Raw genomic sequence first — 23,264 nt, forward strand, 5'->3', positions numbered from 1 at the left:
GAGGTGGTTCCTGATTAAAATCGGACCCACTGTATAAGGTCCGAGGTTTAAATAAGGCCTTTTAAAATTATTATATATATTTTTATTACTGGGTATAAAAAACTGAATTAACGATATACAATTACTCTGTGAAATAAGACCTGGAAGGCAATTAGATTGCGTGCTCTCTTAGTTTATATTGCATATTCTTAGTATTATAATTCTTATAATACTCATCCCATAATATCAGATTATATTCGCAGTTTTCAGTATTTCAATATATTTTCAGTTGTATCGAGCTACCAGCTTGCCGGTGTTCCAGAATTCACTGTTTTCCGTAGACGAAACATATGTGACGCTAGCTTGACAGACACATAATCGAATATTTTTAAAAGAAAATGCATCAGAATTATTTCCGGTCACACTCTTCTCAAATAATTAGTTATCGGTAAAAAATTTGCACGGCAATTTCATAATTGCTATTTGGAACCGTCTGAAAAATTGGAGAAATCGTAAACAAAAAAATTCATTCGTCTCAAGCTTGGGAGAAGTATAGCTTTTCTTTAAAAGAAAATATGCTCTTGTAAGCTAGGTCAGTCATATTATTTTTTTTTTTATCTATATTGGTGTTATTGTTACCAATATTATTTTTAAATCAAACATTGATAGATACAATAATGAAGTAGATGCGTTTGTAAAAAAAAATGAAACCATTTCTTTTTGGCCCTTTTTTTCGTCCAAGCATGTTTTTTTTGAATATCAGTTTTATTATTAATGTAACACTTAACATTTTAACCAATCAAAATTGAAAAAAAAAGACAAATTCATAATTAAAATTAAGAGTCGCGTATAACTTATCATTTGATACCCCGTACTCTTATATTGATTCTCTCCTCCCTCTAAATGATATATATTTTTATATGTAATAGTACAATGAATTAGAGGAATCACCTTCGATCCTATAAGTTATATTGATATATTCTTGATCAGGACGACGAGTAGTCAAATATAAAACATTTCCGTCTGACTCTGCATTGTATTCAAAGTTAAAAAAAAATTTTTTTTTAAATATTACATACCCCATTAAGTAAATAAATAAATCATTTGCATCAACAGCCGAGTCGAAATAGCCATACCCGTCTGTCCGTCCGCCCGTTTGTCCGTATGAACTCGTTGATCTTAGACACCATAAGAGAAAGAGCTATAGGATTTGGCATGGAGACTCCTACAATGCCCACGCAGTTTGTTTCAAATTTTTGTAACGCCCCCTCCCGCTTCCATAAATTTCGAATTTCTATAGCGCCAGTACAAAAGAGGTTTTTGAAAAACTTTTGATGGCAAACTATTGTTTTTAGTTATTTATATTATTTTTGTACGCTTGCAGAGGGTATTTTAATTTTGTCCACAAGTGTGCAACGCAGTGGAGGAGACATCTTCGACCCTATAAAGTATATATATTCTAGATCAGGATCACCTCCTGAGTTGATAGGAGCATGTCCGTCTGTCTGTCTGTATCTACGCGAACTAGTCTCTCAGTTTTAAAACTATCGTCTTAACTATGCACACACCCTTCTTTCCTTTGCACGCAGTATATAAGTAAGAACGGCCCGGATCGGCCGAATATATCCTATAGCTGTCATGTAACAGAACAATCGGAAATGACGCAACATTCGCGTTTTTGAAGATAGAAAGTTGGAACTTCGTACAGATTCTATTTATCAGTTTTGTTGATCCGACCGATCCGTATATTTCTCAGTTGATCCGACGTACCAAATTTCATAACGATCGGCAGACTATATCTTATAGCTGCCATATGTTTGAAGACAAAAGCTTGTGGCCTTTTGTTTAAATTTTGTATTGTAATAAATTTTTAATATTATGATATTCTCATAAGGATTGGCCAACTATATCCGATTTTTACGATATACCATATATCCGCTTTTAACTGCAAAGGTATATCAACTTCGGCTTCGCCTGAAGTTATCTTTCCTTTCTTGAATTATTTTTATGCCAAATAGGACTTTCCGATTTGGGAAATATTTTTGCACACGTCAAAATTTTTGGCACACCTGCTTTCGCCCAGTTGTAAGCAACAAATAACCAGTAACGAACACAATCAAACAACAATCACCAAACGACAAAAAAGAGCATCTGAATATCACCAAATAACACAAAAAATCAGTATCGACCTTCCATCCTGTGCTGTTGGCACTAATACCCTGCGCTTAAGCTCCACCACTAAGCTTTCCAGAAAGATGACATTCAAGCCATCAAGCCATATTCAAAAGATTTTTGTAAGATGGTCTAATGTATAAGACCAAAACAATGATCTCAAAGAATAAGCGTGCAGGAATATATCTGAATTATAAGTTCCTGTAGGGAAACACGCAAGACCAACAACATATTTTCCAATAACCAGAATGTATAAAAATTTCGTAAGACTTGCTTTTTATTGGCGTTTTCTGGGCATTTTTGTTCAAAATCACAAGTTTTTGGCTGTTCATAAAAATAGCAGTTTTTCATTTTGATCCACAAAAAGCGCCGAAAACATTACAAATTTGCTGAAAATTAAGTTTTCTTAAATTTATTTATTTAATTTAAATGAAAATACATAATAACGATGCAAAAATGTTGATTTTAGTGGGTAAAGGACGCCACAGTTCAAAGGAAAAGAAGAAATTGATAGTTCAGCTTAGAAAGCAAGAAAAATCTTATATAAAATCCAAGATATGATATATTGTTCTGCCAAAATGGTATCCAATGCCATTAAATATGAGGGGAAATCTGAAACACGTGGGTCCAAACGAAGAACCACCGATATTGAGGGCCGAAGAAAAGTGCGCTTCAGCAAAGCGAATCCTTTTGCGTCTTCTAGGGATGTAAAAACGGAGCTGAAGTTATGGATCAGCGACGTCACCATTCATTAAGGTGCCATTACTTGGTACAAGACATATCCAAGCTCGATTGGAGTTTGCCAAAAGCCATTTGAAGTGGCGAGTGACGAAATGGCGCAATATTCTTTGGATAAATGAGTCCAAACTGGACTTGTTTGGTGGGACAGGCGCAAGACAGTATGTCCGACGACCACCAAACTCTGAGAACCACCCAAACCACACTTTTAAGACCGTTATGCACGGTGGCCCTAAAATATTGGTATGGGCTTGTTTTACGTACAGCGGCGTGGTCCCATACATATGATCGATGGGATCATGGACCAATGTCTATGTCGACATATTCAAAAAAGTAGTTCTTTCTTATGCACAGTAAGATATGTCCTTAAAATGGACATTTCAGCAGGATAACGATCCAGAACATACCTGCAAATTGGCTAAGAGTTGCGTTAGTCAACAAAACATTGATGCAATGTCGTGGCCAGCACGGTCCCCAGATTTAAATCCGATTTAAAATCTATGGGGTGACATCAAGGGATATGTGGCAAAAAAATCCCCGACTTCAAAGCCGCAGCTTTGGCAATTTGTACAGGACGCGTGGGCCCAGATTCCCCTCAAGCGTTGGCAGGACTTGGTGGACTCCTTGCCACATAGCACAGTGGTCGATTCGGTCTCGCTAGCGGCATTAAATTAATAACTTCTGAAATATTAGAGATATCTTCAATCGGTTTTTTATTTTCGGTTTGTTACTCAATTTTGCATTATGTGGACAAAAATGAAATTTATAGTGTTTTTTTTAATTTTTTTTTTATATTTAAAAAAATACTTTTATTAAATTTTTTGTATTCTAAAGAAAAAGAGTAAGAAATAGAATTATAACTTATATTATGCAAGAAGCAAATAAGAAACATATACATTGTATACAAAAATTTTATATACATCATACACAAAAAAATTAAAATTCTGTGAACAGGCAATGGCATGTCAAACCAAGGGTATTTATTAACAAAAATTTCGGCAGTTTCCATAGCGTACGATCCGAATGCATTGGTGTTTAGGTAATGTCCACAGGACAATGCTCGCAGGATAATGCTAAATCGGAATATTAAAATTTGGTTACTCTTTTTATGCGCGCAGCTAAATTTGCAAAAAATCTTCGTGCAGTGTTTCCATTGTTAGTACTTTCAGTACCGGCCGTACTTCCAGTTCTTATAATATCCCCGGTAAGCTCCTCGTCAGCATTCAGCTTCGACACAATTCTTGATGTATTTCCGTCCTTATATAGGCTGCTACTTGCAGCCAACAACAATACATCCGTTGAGACTTTCTCCGAAATGCCTGATACTTTGTTGATTTGAGTTATTCTGCATCACTCTGAAATACTTTTCTCTGGGCGTCCAACATTTCTAAATTATGATCTTTCCATCAACACCTGAGGCGTGTCTAGCCATTCTTTATTCCTTTTTTCAAAAGCTGCCTTATTTACATCGCATTTCTTCCACTACTGGACAAGCCCACTATTAAAACTACTATTTTTTCCCAATTTTGCAAAACTCCTTTTCGTTACAATCATATTTGATTGTAACGGCTTCGCCGTGCCATACTAAGAAAAGTGCGCGCTTCGACACTGACATTCTTCATAAAAAGTGAAATAACTTGTAGATACGCAGGACTACGCACTTCATTTTTGATATTTCGGACAGATAATAATTCACACCTTAACAAATAATTGCAACCAGAGTGAATGCAGGTGAATTTGTTAAGTTCTACTTCACGAAAGACTGGTGTGCGCTCTATTCCACACATTGTTAGTACACTCCAAATCCACTACAATTTATAAGTAACACATATACTGACACGTCACAAGCACAGATTTTCTATGTAGCACATACCTTAATAGTTGTTAAAAACCAAACTTGCACTAGAATAATCGTAAATTGCACTATTTATTCAAATATGCAACCAATAAGTAAAAGGGCGCCATAATTGTAAATATCAACTGCTGAAACAAATGTTGACTTTGACAGTTCACAGCTGATCATTAGCCTATTGATGAGCTTATAAAACATCAATTAGCATCTAATCAAGGTGTATACTATCGATAGGTAAACTTAAATTAACGTTTATTTAAATTTGAAAATCATAATTAAATGCCGCTAGCGAGGCCAAATCGACCACTGTGCATAGGTGTGAAGCTGTTATAGCCAATAATGGCTTTACGACAAAATATTAGTTCATATTTATCATTTTTGTTATTTGTATTCAGTTATTTTTAAGATTTGATGAATTTTTATACCCTTGCAGAGGGTATTATAATTTTGTCCAAATGTGTGCAACGCAGTGAAGGAGACATCTCCGACCCTATAAAGTATATATATTCTTGATCAGGGTCACCTCCTGAGTTGATATGAGCATGTCCGTCTGTCCGTCTGTCTGTTTCTACGCAAACTAGTCTCTCAGTTTTAAAGCTATCGTCTTGAAACTTTGCACACATCCTTCTTTCCTTTGCACGCAGTATATAAGTCGGATCGGTCGACTATATCCTATAGCTGCCATATAACTGATTGATCGGAAATGGTATAACTTTGGTGTTTTTAAAGTTAGAGAGTTCAAATTTTAGGTGAGAGCTTTTTTTGGCAACATAATACAACATGCCAAATTTCATAAGGATCGGCCGACTATATCCTATAGCTGCCATATAACTGAACGATCGGAAATGACCCAACTTTCGTGTTTTTGATGATAGAAAGCTGGCACTTGGTACACATTCTATTTTTGGTCAGTTAATCCGATCTACCAAATTTCATAACGATCGGTTGACTATATCTTATAGCTGACATATAACTGTACGATCGGAAATGGTTTTTGGTAGAAATACCAACTTTGGTATTTTTGAAGATAGAAGCTTGAGACTTTTTTTAGATTTTGTATTGTAATAAATTGGATTATATATTCATATTCCCATAAGGATCGGCCAACTATATCCGATGTTTGCGATATATATCCGGTTTTAGCTGCAAGGGTATATCAACTTCGGCTCCGCCCGAAGTTAGCTTTGCTTTCTTGTTCAATATAATAAACAGTGTTATTATTATTCATTACAAAATAAAATGTTCATTTAAATATTCTAATTTATCGTTTATGTCAATTTGCGGACGTATTATTAGGATTCATTAATTGCTTCGTATTTTTGAACTTATTTAAATGATGTTGGCGTATGGGCTAAAATAAAATCATTATTTGTTTGGTTGCATGCCCAAGTTAAAGTCTTTATTGATAATAGTTTTTATTTATTAATATCGTCCAACTCTTTGAATTTTAATATTTTTGGAAAAAATATGTTATTCCTATTCTTGTCAATTAAATTCGCATTTAGTTTTCTTTATCAATATCGTCTAACTTTTTAAATTTTAATATTTTTGGATGAAATATGTAAAAAGTATGCTATTCCTATTCTTGTCAACTAAATTCGTATTTGTATCCCTTCAAAATATGTAACGAATACAGCGCATCGTTACAGCGCAGCGAAGCACAGCGTTATTTTCTTCTTCTTTTCTTTATATTTATTTCTTCCGTGTGTTTATTTATTATTTCAATGGCGATATGTGTCAAAAATAATACCATTTATTGGAAGTTGTACCGAAAAAATGGCGTCAAAGTCCGAAAAACACGACTAAAATTCGAAAATGTCAGTTACTTGTGTAAAAATTGTATCCTTTTTGTTAAAATAAATTAAAGATCTATTTTTTTTTCAAAAGCTACAACATTTACCTATTAAACAAGAAAGGAAAGCTAACTTCGGGCGGAGCCGAAGTTTATATACCCTTGCAGTTAAAACCGGATATATATCGCAAACAACGGATATAGTTGGCCGATCCTTATGGGAATAGGAATATATAATCCAATTTATTACAATACAAAATCTAAAAAAAGTCCCAAACTTCTATCTTCAAAAATACGAAAGTTGATATTTCTACCAAATACCATTTCCGATCGTTCAGTTATATGGCAGCTATGGGATATAGTCGGCCGATCCTAATGAAATTTGGTAGGTTGGATCAAATGACCAAAAATAGAATCTGTATTAGATTCCAGCTTTCTATTTTCAAAAACACGAAAGTTATACCATTTCCGATCAATCAGTTATATGGCAGCTATAGGATATAGTCGGCCGATCCGGGCCGTTCCGACTTATATACTGCGTGCAAAGGAAAGAAGGGTGTGTGCAAAGTTTCAAGACGATAGCTTTAAAACTGAGAGACTAGTTCGCGTAGAAACAGACGGACAGACAGACGGACAGACGGACAGACGGACATGCTCATATCAACTCAGGAAGTGATCCTGATCAAGAATATATGTACTTTATAGGGTCGGAGATGTCTCCTTCACTGCGTTGCACACTTTTGACCAAAATTATAATACCCTCTGCAAGGGTATAAAAATGAGCTGGGTCATCGTTGAATGTCGATTAGCCTCTGGTTTATGAGTATATCTGCCATATAGAGGTGATCAAAGCTTGTAAGTTTGTAGATAATGTATTATAAAAAGGTATATGTATATCCATTATCTTCTGTATGTATTAGGTAATGGGTCAAAGAACTTTTCCTTGTAAAACGACTACCTCAAACTCTAAAGTTAAGCACCTAGTGCGCGTCACCATAATCAGCTTTGCATAATCTGGCATCTTGCTGGTGAAGCAAAGAACAATTGACACAGCGATTAAAATCACGACCGCATTGATTGATTGTTGCAATGTTAAGGGGGTCAGCCCGTGTGCAGATTCGAAAAAATCGATAAAAATTTTTTTTTATAAATCGTATTTATAAGTTGGTTTAAAGGTTGAATATATGGTTCAAAGGATTTTTCGATATTCGATGCCGTTAAAAAGTTAGAGCGCTGAGAAGGAATGCGATCGAACGCCCGGCGGACGGAGAGGGACGTTTCAAACGCGTTTTCCTCGAAACCACTTTTTTCCACAAGATATCTAAACAATGACTTAACCGATGAACTTTATAGGGCATGTTCAGCACAGGTTTGGCTATAGCCAGTTGTAAAATCAGACGATAAAGATCACTTTCTTTTATACACAAAAAAAAAATAGAGAAAACGTGATTTTTGAGAAAAATAATTTAAAAGTCGCGTAAAAAAATATTTTTCCAAAATTTTTACTACGGGCCATAGCCAAAGGCACACAGATTAAAATGCTTTTTTGGTTTCAGATTACCCAGTTTGCCGGAATCGTGATAGCCAGCGGAGAATTTGTTTTTTAATACTGTACTTCATCACGCTAAAACTTCATTAAATTTTATTTTTTTCGCTCAAAAAAATTTGTAAATATTCATGAATACATACTAAATGATGATCAAAAATTTAAAGCTCTAATTGACCGTAGAAAAAAATTACCAAAAAACAGTTTGAAAAACGACTTCCACACGGGATGACCCCCTTAATTCCAACAACCAACAAGGTTTAAACAAATTGTGTGACATCGAAAACATTATGTTGATTGGAGTAATACTTTCGAATAATACTGAATGACTTCATACGCTCTTCTCCATTGTCTCTCAAAACTTAAAACGAGTTTTTGGCGCGAATGTAATCTCAAAATCGAATGAAACGGTTTTTTTAAAACTACCCAACTACTCAATTGAGTAATACATATTATAATAATATTCAAAATGAAAGTAGTTAACAACTGAGTTAAAAAACATTTTTATTGACGTGATGGCCAAATTCTGACCAAAAACTAATTTTGTAGACCCTAAATCAGTTTTATCTATATATATAAAAGAACAACGTGTTTTATGTTACAACACTTATAAATCAAGAACGGAAGAACAGATTTGAGTGAAAATTGGTAGGGAGGTAGCTTAGAGCCAGGAGAAGGACATAGGATACTTTTTGTCCCGTTCGACAGCGTTCCTCCCTGGCCCATACTTTTTTATTTAGGCAGACAGCTAAGAAGAAAATGTCAAATGTCAAAATGTCAGTTACAAACGAAGTCAAATTCATAGTCAGGCTCTCAAATTTAACAACGAACCAAAAAGATTGTGTTGCGCTTCCGGGAAAGTGAAATTGCCTCAACTTGAAGCACCACTAGAGCCTCTGCACTCTCTATTGATATTTGTAAGAAATCAATATTAAAACTATTTCTATTAAATAAATAATTAACAAGTGGATTGAAGTGAAGTGAAGTTTAATTAATAATGCCGCGACCAAGACGATCGAATCTTTCCCGACAAAGCCGTAATGCAAGAAGAATACAAAATACTGCATATGAAAGGACTGAAGAAGAACGAGAAATTGCACGTGAACAGAGCCGCAATAGTAAGGCTCGACTTCGTGCTTCTCAAATAGATTTTAATTTGCGACGAAAAATTTTAGCTGATTTGAATCGAGCTGCGTTTCGATACGATTGCAGCAATGATTACAGCTTGCATCCTAGCGTTTGCATTGGGCAAATGGACGTTGTTTGCGAGTATTGTGGTGCATTAAAGTTTTCCGGAGAAACGCCTGGATTATGCTGCGTTAATGATAAAGTGAAGTTGCCAGTAATTCCAAGATCTGCGGCTGCCGACGAAATAAACGCTTGCCTCAAATCGTCAAATCTATGGCGCTATGTGAAGAAACTGCAGCTGATAACAAACATGAGAGTTACATTGCTTAATGATACATCTGCTGAAGATTTCTCGGAGCAATTTCTGACTATCGGTAATGGTCAAGTACCTGTCGATGAATCGAGCGGATTAATATCATTTCCAAATAATTTTTGTAATTTTGTCTCATCAAAAGACGAACTTATCAACAATGTATTTCCAAATATTATTTCTAACTACAAAAATAATGAATGGTTGAGTGAGCGAGCAATTTTAGCGGCTAAGAATAAAGATGTAGATGACCTGAACTACATAATTCAAAATAAGATCATTGGAACAATGCATTCATTCAAATCTATTGACTGCGTCACAAATGAAGATGAAGCCACCAACTATCCAATTGAATTTTTAAACTCTTTGGACGTGCCTGGCTTACCACCGCACAATTTACGCCTAAAGGTTGGCTCCGTAGTAATCATGCTTCGAAACATAAACCAACCAAAACTGCAACGGTACGCGTTTGGTGGTTAGTAAATTGATGAACAATGTAATTTACGCTACGATAATGATAGGAAAATTCAAAGGTGAGGAAGTTCTAATTCCGAGGATCCCGATGATCCCAACCGATATGCCGTTTGAATTTAAAAGACTTCAATTTCCGATACGTCTTGCATTTGCCATGACAATCAACAAATCACAAGCCCAATCCTTAAAAGTTTGTGGTTTAAATCTAGAACATTCATGTTTTTCCCATGGTCAATTATACGTGGCATGTTCACGGGTCGGAAAACCATCTGCGTTGTTTGTTTTTGCGCCTGATAATAAAAAAAAAAATGTCGTGTATCACAAGGTGCTTGAGTGAAGAGCAACCTATATACTAAAATACAGAAATAATAATGAATGATTAAGGAGGAGAAACAAAGAATATTGTATACCCACAAGTATTACAGAATTTAATTAATTTGAAAATTATTCTTTTTTGTTTGACTTATTTTTTATGCGTGCAACAACAATATGCCACAGCGAAACGTGGCAGGGTACTGCTAGTATTTCAATAAATACCTATTTACTATAAATGTGCGGGGAGTTTTTATAATCGAAGGCGTTGCAAATAATTAAAGTATAATTTATGTTGGCTAATAAATATTTTATTAAGGGGTTACGCCACCCTGAACGCGTGGAAACGGGACGGTTTTTCAGGAATTTCTTGTGACTAAACTAGTTGAGATAGGATTTTTCCACTTTTATTTCTATTCAATACAACTAATGAGCTTTATAAATTCTAAAAAAAAACTTGTTTTCTATGCGAAATGGCGGAGATATGAACATCGGCGATCATGGGTTTTTCCGGAGTGCTCCTTGATGGTGGGCATGATTCACGTGTCAATTTTCATCTCAATTAAGTAAACAACATTTTTTTTTAAAAAGTAATAAATTTGGAACAGAGTGACGTAGCCGTTTAAGAAAAAAAAAAAAAATTACGCAAATGAGAGCACTTCAAAAATTGACAATTTTTTGGGCAAAAAATGTCGTACTAAAAATTGCATAAAAAAATTTCTATCCATTGGATCGAAAAAATCCTACGTCACTCTGTGGAAAATCTATGTAAGAAGATGTGTTTCAATTTTCAAGTCAATCGGTTGAACAGTTTTTGAGTTATCATGCCCACCGTCTTGAAAAAAGTGGTTTCGAGAAAAACGCAAAAGAAGAAAAAGAAGTGTCTTAGGTGCCCTCCTGCCGTGCCGACTTCAAATAAACATAACTTCCATAATTATCAAGATGTCTTCGGGGACGTCTTAAAATACGCGTAAGAATATAGTCTTTTAAATTAAGTAAAAAAAAAATTGAAATTTTTTGAAAATTTCAGGGTGGCGTAACCCCTTAAAAGAAAGAATAATCTCTCAGCGCAATGGGGTGTACAATACAATATTCTTGGTTAGTCCGTTTTGAGCCAGAAAAACTAAACTGAATAGTTTTCCCACGCAAGAACATGCGATATATAGATGTCTGTGGGAAAAGCAAGGAGTTTCCAAATTTAAGCCGCATACATATAATGTCTGGCCTTGTGATTTATTGATCGTCATAGTAAATGCCAATCTAATTGGAAATTAAGTGCGTTTCGAAACTAAAATTCAATTCTAAATACAGCCTAATCACATATTTGCAAATATCTTTGGTGCTCTTAACCGAACTTCACGAATCAACATTTATATAAGCGTTGAATGTTTTGCTCACAGATTTGTAAAAATTGTTGAGGTTTTTTTATTGTTTTGTTTATATTGCTATCTATTTCTGTTGCTCCAAACAATCAACACATTGGAAGCCTGAATCTTGATCTGGTCCGCGAATTCCCTTTCCAAGTTACCAATAATCACTTTTTCAGCTGTTTTAATTTAACAGACTGTTAAATATATATTTTAGGGTTGAAGCATCATAGTTTAATGTTTATTTTTGGTCATTGAAGTTTGATGACAGTAAATAAAAAGTCCGAATTTAATTTTCAAACTTTATAAAATGTTTATCTGCATGCAGATGAAGCTGGATGATCAACAAGATAGACCAGCTGTTAAGAGGAGCTCTAAATAAATAGGTCTTACTCCAATGAGTTCCTTTTGGAAATTGATTTTATTTTGTAAAGTTCTCTTATAAGTAGGATACATGAAAATCTTAAATCTATTTAAAACTACTTATCAACGCACACTGACATGCTATGCGACTAGACATTGCGAAGCTAAAACTTTGTAAACAGAGGCCTATTGAAGTCGAGCAGCCGAGAGAGAGTCGGCTTGCGACCAACTGTGCGACTTTTACATACTTAAGCCTAATAAAGCCTAATAAATAAACAAATTAAGAAACTCTCTACTACCCGCTCACTACTCTTCAGGAATTACCTAGAATGAACATCGTTGAAGAGTTTTGGTTTCGGAAGTTTTATGTATCGCTGACCTGGAGAATTTTTTCCTCATTGGGCTAGATAATTACTACATGGATGCATGAATTCATGGATATATTTGGATGGGATATATTTTTCGTAGAACTCTTTCGTAGAAGGACTTTTTGAGGAATGTTTGTAAAAAACTGCCAAAGAAGTTCTATGGAATTCTTTGGAAAAAAACCCGCAGAAGGTCGCTAAAAAATAAATGGTAAAATCGTAATCACCCTCCCAATAAATAACATATGATATATAAGTTATTTATTTGTATACCCTTGCCTTTAAAGGTTATTATAATAATAATTTTGGTCAAAAATGTGCAACGCAGTTAAGGAGACATCACCGACCCTATATATATATATATATATTTTTTTTTTATCAAGATCATTTCCTGAATTGATATACCCATATCCGTCTGTCTGTCTGTTGCTACGCGAACTAGTCTCTCAGTTTTTAACCTATCGATTTGAAACTTTGCACACATCCTTCTTCGGAACGACCGGGATAGGCCGACTACAACTCATATCTTCAAAACAACGAAAGTTGAGTCATTTCCGACTGTTATATGGCAGCTATAGGATATAGTCAAAAATTGTATTTTTAGTCCAGAGGTCGGCACCCCAATACATTGATATGATTTTACCGCATTAGTGTTAGTAACGTATAGCAGAAAGTAGGCTTTGAGCATGACGTTTCACACATTTATATTGTGTGTGTGTGGCAGAGCTCGGGCAGAGAAATTTCCTATGCCCCCGAGATAGGGCCGTGCCGACCTCTGTTTTAGTCATTTGATCCGACCTACCAAATTTCATAACGATCGGCCGACTATATCTTATAACTGCCATATAACTGAACGATCAGAAATGGTATTTGGTAAAAATACCCACTTTGGTATTTTTATAGATAGAAGTTTGGGTCTTTTTTTTAGATATTTTGTTGTAGTTGATTGGTTATATTATAATATTCTTATAAGGATAGAAAAACTATATCCGGTGTTTCCGGTTTAAATTCAAGGGATTTTTTGAGCTTTCAAATTCCTAAATGCGTAATTTTAGACCAATTTTACAATTTCCGACGTTTTTTAATAGTTTAACGTTGTAGTTTTTGAAAAAAATACATCTTCAATTTATTTAAACAAAAAGAATAGAATTTTTATACAGAAACTGGCATTTTTGCATTTTTGTCGTGTTTTTCGAACTTTGATGCCATTTTTTAGGTACAACTTACAAATATTCCAAACACGTGCTATATTCGACCCGAAAATGCTCTCAACGAAAATGGAATGATTTTTTTTATTACTTACAGATGGAAGTCGTAAACATGAAATCAATTAATTAAGGGATTTGAAAAGGATGATTAAACACGGAGCCGTATTGTACGCTATTTATTATTGAGAATACCGAAAGTAAAAAAAATCTTTAATCTTGAACAATCTAAAAATATTTGGCAAGCGTTTGTTAACAAAGGATGTCTAATAATATGGCAGACCTTATGCAGCTGAATAGTATTGAAGTTATTCAGAAAGACACACCAGACTCTCCAACGGAATGCTCTGACGATGGAAACTTAACAACTTTAGGACGAATTGGCGGATTGGGAGTGGGAGCTACTGGTGTCATGGACTTAACTGATTTGGGTCAGGAATTGGATCAAGATGAGTTTGATGGACCTCATATGCTAAATGGTATGTATGCAATTTAAAATAAGAAAGAAATCCTAACTTGGACCACAGACAGACAGAGATGTAGATCATATTTTATTTCTCCACCTATCGCCCATATATCTCAAAATGGTCCATTTCCATCAGTCCACATCTCCCCACCGTTAAAACACAAAACAGACCATGTTGTAATTAGAGTGGTCGATAGTGAAGTTAGTACTACTTTTCTCTGATGTGGAAATAAAACTCTAATTCAAATCACAAAATGCATCCGAGCTGTAATTAATCGCAAAATCCCGCAAATCATAGAAAACGACACAAAGCCAAGGTTTCCTGGTAAAAAAGAACACCTTCCAGGAGCTTAAGAACGAAGAGCAAGCTTTGGTCTACATTTACAAGTCCAATTTTACCATTTCAAACCTTTTTAGGAGTGCCTCCCACTACAATAATCTTTCTCAAAATGGAGGCTGGAAGTCACCTTTGAGAGTAATATAAGTAATAACATAAGTATAAGTAAAGTATTAAAGTCCCTTAAGAGGTTATATACCTTCTTTGTCGAAGAAAAAGAGGAAAGTTCGGATTTTGTTTTAGGTATTTAGCAATTAATTAATTACACGGATGTTTTAATTTTTTGATAGTACACTTTATTAACAATGTTTGTGCAAAATTTGGTGGAAAAATATTAAATAGTTTTTAATGGGTGGCTGTTTCCCTCAGAGGTCTTTTTTTTTTTTTAGAGCCTTGCGGTGACAGTTCCCCAGGTCGAACAGGTCAAATGAAACCATAAAAGTAAAAAAATTGCATTAGTTTAGTGTAATTCCTTGTGCTTGAACGCTCGATTTTAAAATTTTTAAAAGTTTTATGCTAAAAATGAACTTTTTGGCCTCTAGAAATTTCACTAAAAAATTCATTTCGGCGAAAAAAAAGTTTGTGCGTGAAAAGTCGATCGTTCAAGCACAGAAGAATTTCATTACGAACATTTAAAAAAAAATTTGAAGTAAATCGGTTCAGTAGTTTTCCGCCAATCCATGTCACCGCAAAGTCATTTTTTAAGAAACACCATTTCGAGATATTCGCGTTTAAAGTTTCAAGTTCAGTGCAAGGCCGCGACAAGGCGCGCGGTTAGGAGCGCTGTAACTTTTTTTCTACTGCTCGAATCCCTATGAAAATTTGGGAAAATGTTCTCAAGGAGTTGATCTTCAAGATAAAGCAATAAAAAATTTTAGATTTTTTGAAAATAAAAAAGGTATATAACCCCTTAAGGAGGGACATCTGAGTAACAAGCCAAAAAAAAACAGATTTTCCGGAATTTTTTTTGGCCAAATCAAAACAGCTAATCGAAAATTTGTAAATGAGGTTTTATTATATTATATTTAAAGTACACAATAAAATTTTTTTTTAATAAATCGAAAACAAAATGGCGGCCCTGCAGCCCTTATTCGTAGGCCCTATTTTTTTTAAAGGGGGTTCATGGCCGGTAAGCTAATGTCATTAATTTTTGATGTAGAACGAAAAATCAAATTTGATTAGTTTCTATACATTAACAGCTATCGACACATGTAGGATTTTTGCGATATATTAATTTTTTTCAAAATGGTGAGTGATTGAAAAAAAATTAACATTTTCACAAAAAAAAACGTCACAAAATTGTTGAATGAAAAAAAAAGTAAGCACTATAAAAAAAAATCCTATGTGTGTCTATAGACAAGGGTATAATATACTGTCAAAATCTCAGATCGATAGGTTAAGAGTTGTTCGAGTTATGTTTCCAGCCGTCTAAAAAAAACGATTTCGAAAAAAACGCGTTTAAAATTTTAAGTACTGTGGGATGACCTTTTAAGGTCATTTAAGGACCTATGAGGCATCGCCGCAGAATGGAAAATTTCGACATTAGACACTTTTGCCGGACTCTATCTTTTGATATGTTATTTTTAAGACCCTAAAGAATTTTTTAAGCTAAAAAATAAATTTTCGATTTTTTCAAGACTACTCAGATGACCTACTTTAAGCTGACCAACCACTAAATAGTTTCCACATCTCACTCTTCTCTTGCCTTGGGAACACAATAGAAACAAGAAAAGACGGCTATGTCGAGTTTCCTGACTATATTATACCACTAACCATACAGCATATAGACAACCCATCATATAACGAAAATGGACGCAATAATTTTTTGCGACAGACTCCAGCAGGCCCCAGAGCGAGTTCTTACTCTCTTTCTAACGCTTAGCGTTACTTCATCTTACGCTCATACTCTCATTGAATGCTTTCTGTTTCTCAGTCTGTGAAAGGAGCGCGATGAAGAAGGTTGGGCTGCGTTTGGATTGATCTTTGTATGTATGCGTGTCACACATTCACATACACGGGTGTATGTGTGCGTGCGATTTCGTTTCGAAGCCAGCGCACAAAATTTTGATCTTTCTAACTTTTCAGGCTGTCTAACCCATGATATTGTAGAATTGTATCATGGTCTAGCCTAACAAAGTTCGGGTATTCGTTATTGGGAAATGACGAAAGAAATTATATAAAATTTTTAATATTTCAGCATAAATTTTAAATTTATTTAGGAATAAGATTAGGTGTTAGCAGTAAAATGATAGCATGCCACAGTATGCATCTAAAAAAAGTGGTAGGCAGGTGATTTCGACTGCTAGAAAATTTCAAAAAATTGAAAAAAAAAACTGCAACAAATTCCCACAAAGTCCCGCACTAGAATGAAATATTTTTATCAATAAACAACAAAATGGCAAACTCACAAAAAAAATTTTTTTAAATAATTAACAAAATTTGTTTTAAATTAATGATAAATAAAAAACTAATTATTAAAAATAAATTATTTTAGTACGGGACAGAAGTGTTACTTTTTAGAACAACATATCCAGAACACTTCAGCTAGATCGGTACCATAGAATTTTGTGAATCACCTGCGCCGCACACAAAAATGTCGTTCCGAGAAAAACGCGTTTAAAGGTTTAACGCCACCGAGTAACTCATACTATTCGGTGTTGGCGCGCTATCGATTATGGGCTGTATGTGATTATTTCATATTTTTATTTGAAACTTCAACAGTACATTCTCAATAAACAGTACTTTCGAAATATGTGAAAAAAATCGATTTTTTCAACCTCACACATGAGACTACACCCTTAAATAAATTCATATAAATAGAAAAGGCAAGATTTGTGCCTTCCCCTAAGGAAGGTGTGCAAGGACAATTCACATGCAGAACAACCTAAACTAAAAGCAATCAACGTTTTAAGTGACTCCGACTGAAATTTACCCTGTTCCTATCTCAGTATATTGATTTTTAATGATTTACTTAAAATATATATATACAAAACATTGTTTACACTTAATTAATCAGTTATATGGCAGCTATAGGATATAGTCGGCCAATCCCGGTCGTTCCGACTTATTTACTGCGTGCAAAGGAAAGAAGGGTGTGTGCAAAGTTTCAAGACGATAGCTTTAAAACTGAGAGACTAGTTTGCGTAGAAACAGACAGACGGACAGACGGACATGCTCAATTGAGGAGGTGATCCTGATCTAGAATATATATACTTTATAGGGTCTCCGACCCTATAAAGACTTCACTGCGTTGCACACTTTTGACCAAAATTATAATACCCTCTGCAAAAGTATAAAAAGGTCTGTTGAATTTATTCACTTTGTTGGAAAAAGGGAAATGATTATTGAGAAGTGGTCGCTACCGTGAAGATCATTGTGTAATTTCCCCTTCTATGGGAAAAGGGTATGTGTGTGTATTGAAAAATGTGTTGGTGATTTGTCGTAGGATGTGGGATGTGTCGGGATGGGATTGGGATGTGTCAATGAATTTTTTGGGGGAATAAAGTTGAATTGCGGTGCCCTTCATAACTCGGTGCTGGATCATTTGTAATCCAAAAATGAAAGTTTATTCGTTAGATAATAGTTCGCCCCAGGTAACGCTGTAAAGGTTTTTTGAAAATTGCAATTTTTTAATTTTTTCGAAGACTTTTAAGTGAAAAACTCAATTTTTTGGGAAAAAAATCGGTTAATTTGTCATTGCGAAATCAAAATTATGAACAAAAAAACTTGACAGCGTTACCTCGTAAAATATGTACAGAAATGGTGTTTAAAATTTCAAAAAGATCGGTGCAGTAGTTTTGACGTTATGAGGGGTACCGACTTTGAAAACGTGAGTTGTGGGAAAAACGCTTTGAAGTTTTAAACACAAAAAAATCCAGTGTAAAACGTTTATAAGCAACTTCGTCAATAACTAATAACTTCGTCAATTTTGCTTTAATTGACTTAAAATTTTGACACAATGTTCTTCAGATATTCAGATATTATGCATTCAATTTAAAAAATAAAAAAAAATTTAAAACAAAAAAATTTAATACCTTACCCCTTCCTTAATGGATTTTATATGGATTCACTGTCGCTGTTATTGATGTTTTTGTTTTTGGTTGAAGGTTTAGTTATTGATTTGGACGGTTTAAAGTTAGTGGAGAGAGAGCTTGACTTATTTTTGGAGAAGATTCTTAATGTTAGGTCCTTTGTACTTTGTGATGAGTATGGTGTGGTGTCTGCGATGTCGGCATCCATGACTTCGATGTCGTCTTGCTCTTTCTGGTGTGTGTGATTTTGGAGGTGTTCCTTTCGATGATTGTGGTGCTTCAGTTGTGGTTTTGTTGGATGTTGATTTGGTATTTATTGTGTGATGTTTGTAGGTTGTAAAAATATGTTATGTACTACAATATTACATATTAATATTGTTATGTACTACAATACAAAATACTACAATATTTTGTTTGTAGGGATTTTTTTTGGTTCTGTGTTGTAGTGCTGGTCAGTATTATTGCATATGTGGCTCTAGTTTGGTATCCATGTCGCTTAAAGTATATCCTTAAACAAATTTTATGGTCGACCTTCTCGGTAGTCTTTATGGCTGTGAGTTCTTCTTGTCTTAGAAATGTTTGACATTTACGGTCGAGTGGGCGTGTTGTGAATCGTGCGTTGGGAATCGATTTCAGTATTATTTTCGCAGTTGAGGCATTTTTTTCTTTTTGGCATTTCTTTTCCGAGAAGTTTGAAGATTTGTCTGTGTTTTTACATATGGGAGCTGCGTGTCCGAAGCGAAGGCACTTTCTGCAAACGTAGCGGGAGTGGTATGTAGTCACGAACGCGAACAGTTTCATATCCGATTCGGAGTAATTCGAGAAGTTTGTGGGATTCAAATGTTAGTTTGAATAAGCCGGTTTTTATTTGGGGTTGGTATTGTTGTTTGTAATTTGTTTTTTATTTTTATTTATTATTTATTAACAATGATCTGTTATTCTAGAATCTAGATTATTATAACTAAAAGTTAAGATAAATTAAGTTAAAAGATATTCTATAATTTTGGATTTAATTACATCTAGGGATAGTTCAGGGGATAATAAATGGGACAATGAGTTATAGTTTTTACAAATAACGTGAAATGGATCGGCGAAATTAGACCTAGACATTAGTAAATAAAGGGGTCGGAAGGATCTAGTTACTCTAATAGAAACAGAGAACATTAATTTTTCAAGAAGTACTTGTGAGTCCACTTTTCCAAGAATAAGCACAAGAAGTAGCATAACCCCAGCACAAGTACGGCGCTCTTTTAAAAGAGGTAGGTTTAATAGTTTTAGCCGGCAATGATACGACGGAAGGCAAATGGCAGTATCCCAGTTTTAGCTTTTTAATGCAAATAACAGAAACTGCATTTGGACAGATTCAATCCTCCGTTGATGAACAAAGTATTGCGGAATCCAAACGCTTAAACAGTATTCCAAGATAGGACGAACTAACGATACATATAGAGTTTTAGTTGTGAAAGGATCATCAAATTCTTTAGAGCATCGTTTGATAAAAGCTAGCACACCTCTGGCTGAGTGAGTACGACACGATGTGCGGCACACTGCGATTGAACGTCATAACCTTACACTTAGAGCAGTTAAGTAAAAGGAGATTGTTTAAGCACCACAAGAAGACTTCGTTAAGGTCTAATTGTAGGTGTTTATGAAGGAAATTGTCTGAGAAAGAAAGACATAACTGGACATCATCAGCATACATAAATGTAGTAGCATAGTTTACAACACTAGGTAAATCTTTAACAAAAAGAACAAACAGAAAAGGTCCTAAGTGACTACCTTGTGGGACACCAGATAAAACGTTTATAATCTTTGATGTTAAGTTTTTAAACAAAACACGCTGCGTGCGGTTTGATAGATAGGGGGTCAATGGGGGTCATTGTACTATTTGTGGGGAAAACCCCATAAGACACAGCTTATGAAGGAGGAGATGGTGGTTCACAGAATCAAACGCTTTGCTAAAGTCAGTCAGCACATCAGTTTGCATGCGGCTCAGAAAACCTCTGGGGATAAACGAAGTGAGTTCAAGAAGGTTAGTTGTGGTAGAGCGATGCTTGACAAAACCATGCTGTGAAGTGGATATAATGCTTTTACAAAATTTTGCAGTTGGAGAGTAGAGGGTATTATAATTTTGTCCAAAAGTGTGAAACGCAGTGAAGGAGACATCTCCGACCCTATAAAGTATATATATTCTTGATCAGGATCACCTCCTGAGTTGATATGAGCATGTCCGGCTGTCCATCTGTCTGTCCGTCTGTCTGTTTTTACGCAAACTAGTCTCTCAGTTTTAAAGCTATCGACTTAAAACTTTGCACACACCCTTCTTTCTTTTGCACGCAGTATATAAGTCGGAACGACCGGGATCGGCCGACTATATCCTATAGCTGCCATATAACTGATTGATAGGAAATGGTATAACTTTTGTGTTTTTAGAGTTAGAGAGTTCAAATTTTACAGGAGAACTATTTTTGGCATATTAATACGACATGCAAAATTGCATAAGGATCGGCCGACTATATCCCATAGCTGCCATATAACTGAACGATCGGAAATGACCCAACTTTCGTGTTTTGAAGATAGAAATCTGCAACTTAGTACAGATCCTATTTTTGGTTAGTTAACCCGACCTACTAAATTTCATAACGAGCGGTCGACTATATCTTATAGCTGCCATATAACTGAATGATCGGAAATGGTTTTTGGTAGAAATACCAACTTTGGTACTTTTGAAGATAGAAGTTTGGGAATTTTTTTTAGATTTTATACAGGGTGACAATAAATAACCCGGACAAACATTTTTGATCATAACTTTTTAAGGAACTGTATTTGAGAAAAAATGCAGATACACAACTATTAAATAGGTATTGTGTTAACTTATATTCAGCTGGTTTCGTAGTGGCTTCCTTGGGCTGCGATGCAGAGCCTTAAACGTTTCTGGAAATTTAGCGCAATGGGCCGCAGGAGGTTCTTCCGATAATCGATCCCATTCTCGGAGCAATGATTGCTTCAGCGCCTCCAAACTTATGTGGCATTAAGCACATGCCCTGGACTCCAAAATAGACCACACACTATAGTCCATCGGATTAAGATCTGGCGAGTAAGGTGACCGTTCACTGCATGTGATAAAGTCCGGGAAATTGGCTTTGCACCAGTCCTGAGTCAATTTGGCTCTATGGGCTGACGCTGAATCCTGTTGAAACGTCCACTCCGTATCACCGAAGTGCTGCTGGCCCCAAGGAAGCACAACAGTTTCCAAAACGTCCCGGCGGTACACTTCCTGATTGATTTTGACCCCTTGATCGATGAAAACAAGGGGTGTTTTGCCAGTGGCGCATTTTCCTCCCCAAACCATTAAAGACTGCTCAAATTGACGGCGCTCGATTATTGCAGAGGTACCTGGAGCTTTAGCAGACCAGCTTATGTCATTTTGGTGATTGTGCGCCTTTTGGATGGTGAATATCTTCTCGTCCGTGAAAAGAATACGCTCCCATTTTTGACCTGCGGCCCGACGCTTTAGCTGACGGCATCTTTGGAGTCTCACGCGCTTATTGTCATTCGTAAGAAGATGCATTTTTTGGAGCTTGTAGGGCTGGAGATTAAGTTCATTTTTTGCTATCTACCGAATACTTTCTCGATTCACTCCGATTTTACGGGCTATTTTTCTGACCGAGACTCTGCAATTCCGAGTGATCCGCGTCTTCACTATCTGGCGAATTCTGGAAGTGTTAGCGGTACATGGTCTGCCTCGTCCGGGACGGTCACCTTCATGGCCAAGCTCATTAAATCGCCGGATAGCGTCAGAGACCGTTTGTTTTGGTATTCCAAGCAAACGAACAATGTCGCATTGGCGATTTCCTTGTTGAAACAGTTTTAAAATTTCACAACGATTGTTAAACATCCCGAAAGAAATATCAAATGGATGGGAATCACAAAAATGTAAATATATTTGTTTCAGAAAAGTACAAGCTATCGATAAATGCTTTTTATTTAAGGGCTGCATCATAATACATTTATAATAGATTGCTTTAAAGTTTGTCCGGGTTATTTATTGTCACCCTGTATTATAATAAATTGGGTTATATTATCATATTCTCATAAGGATCGGCCAACTATATCCGACGTTTGTGATATATATTCGGTTTTAACTGCAAGGGTATATCAAGTTCGGCTCCGCCCGAAGTTAGCTTGCCTTTCTTGTTTTATGAAAAATATTATTTCATTTGTACCTTGACATATTCATGATTTTTTCACTTCAGTTACTTTTTGTGGATACTTGAAGTTACTTGAAGGATAGTCTCTTCATTAATGTATCTGAGGTTGTTACTGTAGATAACTCCTTTCGAGAAGTTAAGTGTTTTGTGTTCCGTAGCTAATATTTCCATGTCTGCGATTTTGTGCAGTTAGAGCAGTCTTGTGGCTTAAAGGTAAGGTTTTTAAAAAAAACCATAAAAACAACTTATAAAATCACTGTATTTTGAACGTGTGGATAATGTTTATAATATATTTTTTTTGGATCTTTTTTTGGAAACAAAAAAGTTGCATTTTTCAACATTCAATTTTCCAGTCTTGGTTGACCTGTTTCTGGCAATGCCCGAATATATATGTACATATATACTTTATAGGGTAGGAGATGTTAGTATCACTTCATATTAAATTTTTTTTATAAAAAATATTATTTCATTTGTAGTACATTTATTTATACTACATTCATTCATTTCATTTCATTTTGTACCTTGATATATTTGACAGCACAGTTATACGAGTATAAGCTTTGGCATTTTAAATAACTCTTGTACAATTTAATGATTTATTTTTCTAATTTTTTTT

General features: G+C 35.2%; 1 protein-coding gene across 12 annotated transcripts in view; it reads left to right on the forward strand.

Annotated features, from left to right (window-relative positions):
• Nucleotides 1-378: 378 nt before the first annotated feature.
• The window catches only part of vap (RAS p21 protein activator vap), a 181,580-nt gene continuing 158,694 nt past the window's right edge, over nt 379-23,264 (forward strand). For 5 of the 12 annotated variants that reach the window (XR_006246117.2, XM_043211381.2, XM_043211382.2 and 2 more), the window contains exons 1-2: nt 386-571; nt 13,704-14,082. Coding sequence is in view for 11 of the 12 variants with exons in the window: in XM_043211381.2 (XP_043067316.1) it covers nt 13,866-14,082 (217 nt within the window). In the remaining variant the exon portion in view is untranslated. Of the gene's footprint in view, nt 572-13,703; nt 14,083-23,264 lie in introns of all 12 variants that reach the window. The other 7 variants (XM_043211385.2, XM_043211387.2, XM_043211388.2 and 4 more) reach the window with 4 other exon arrangements.

The sequence above is a fragment of the Drosophila bipectinata genome, chromosome XL (assembly GCF_030179905.1).
Source record: "Drosophila bipectinata strain 14024-0381.07 chromosome XL, DbipHiC1v2, whole genome shotgun sequence".
In the NCBI taxonomy this organism is placed as follows: Eukaryota; Metazoa; Arthropoda; class Insecta; order Diptera; family Drosophilidae; genus Drosophila; species Drosophila bipectinata.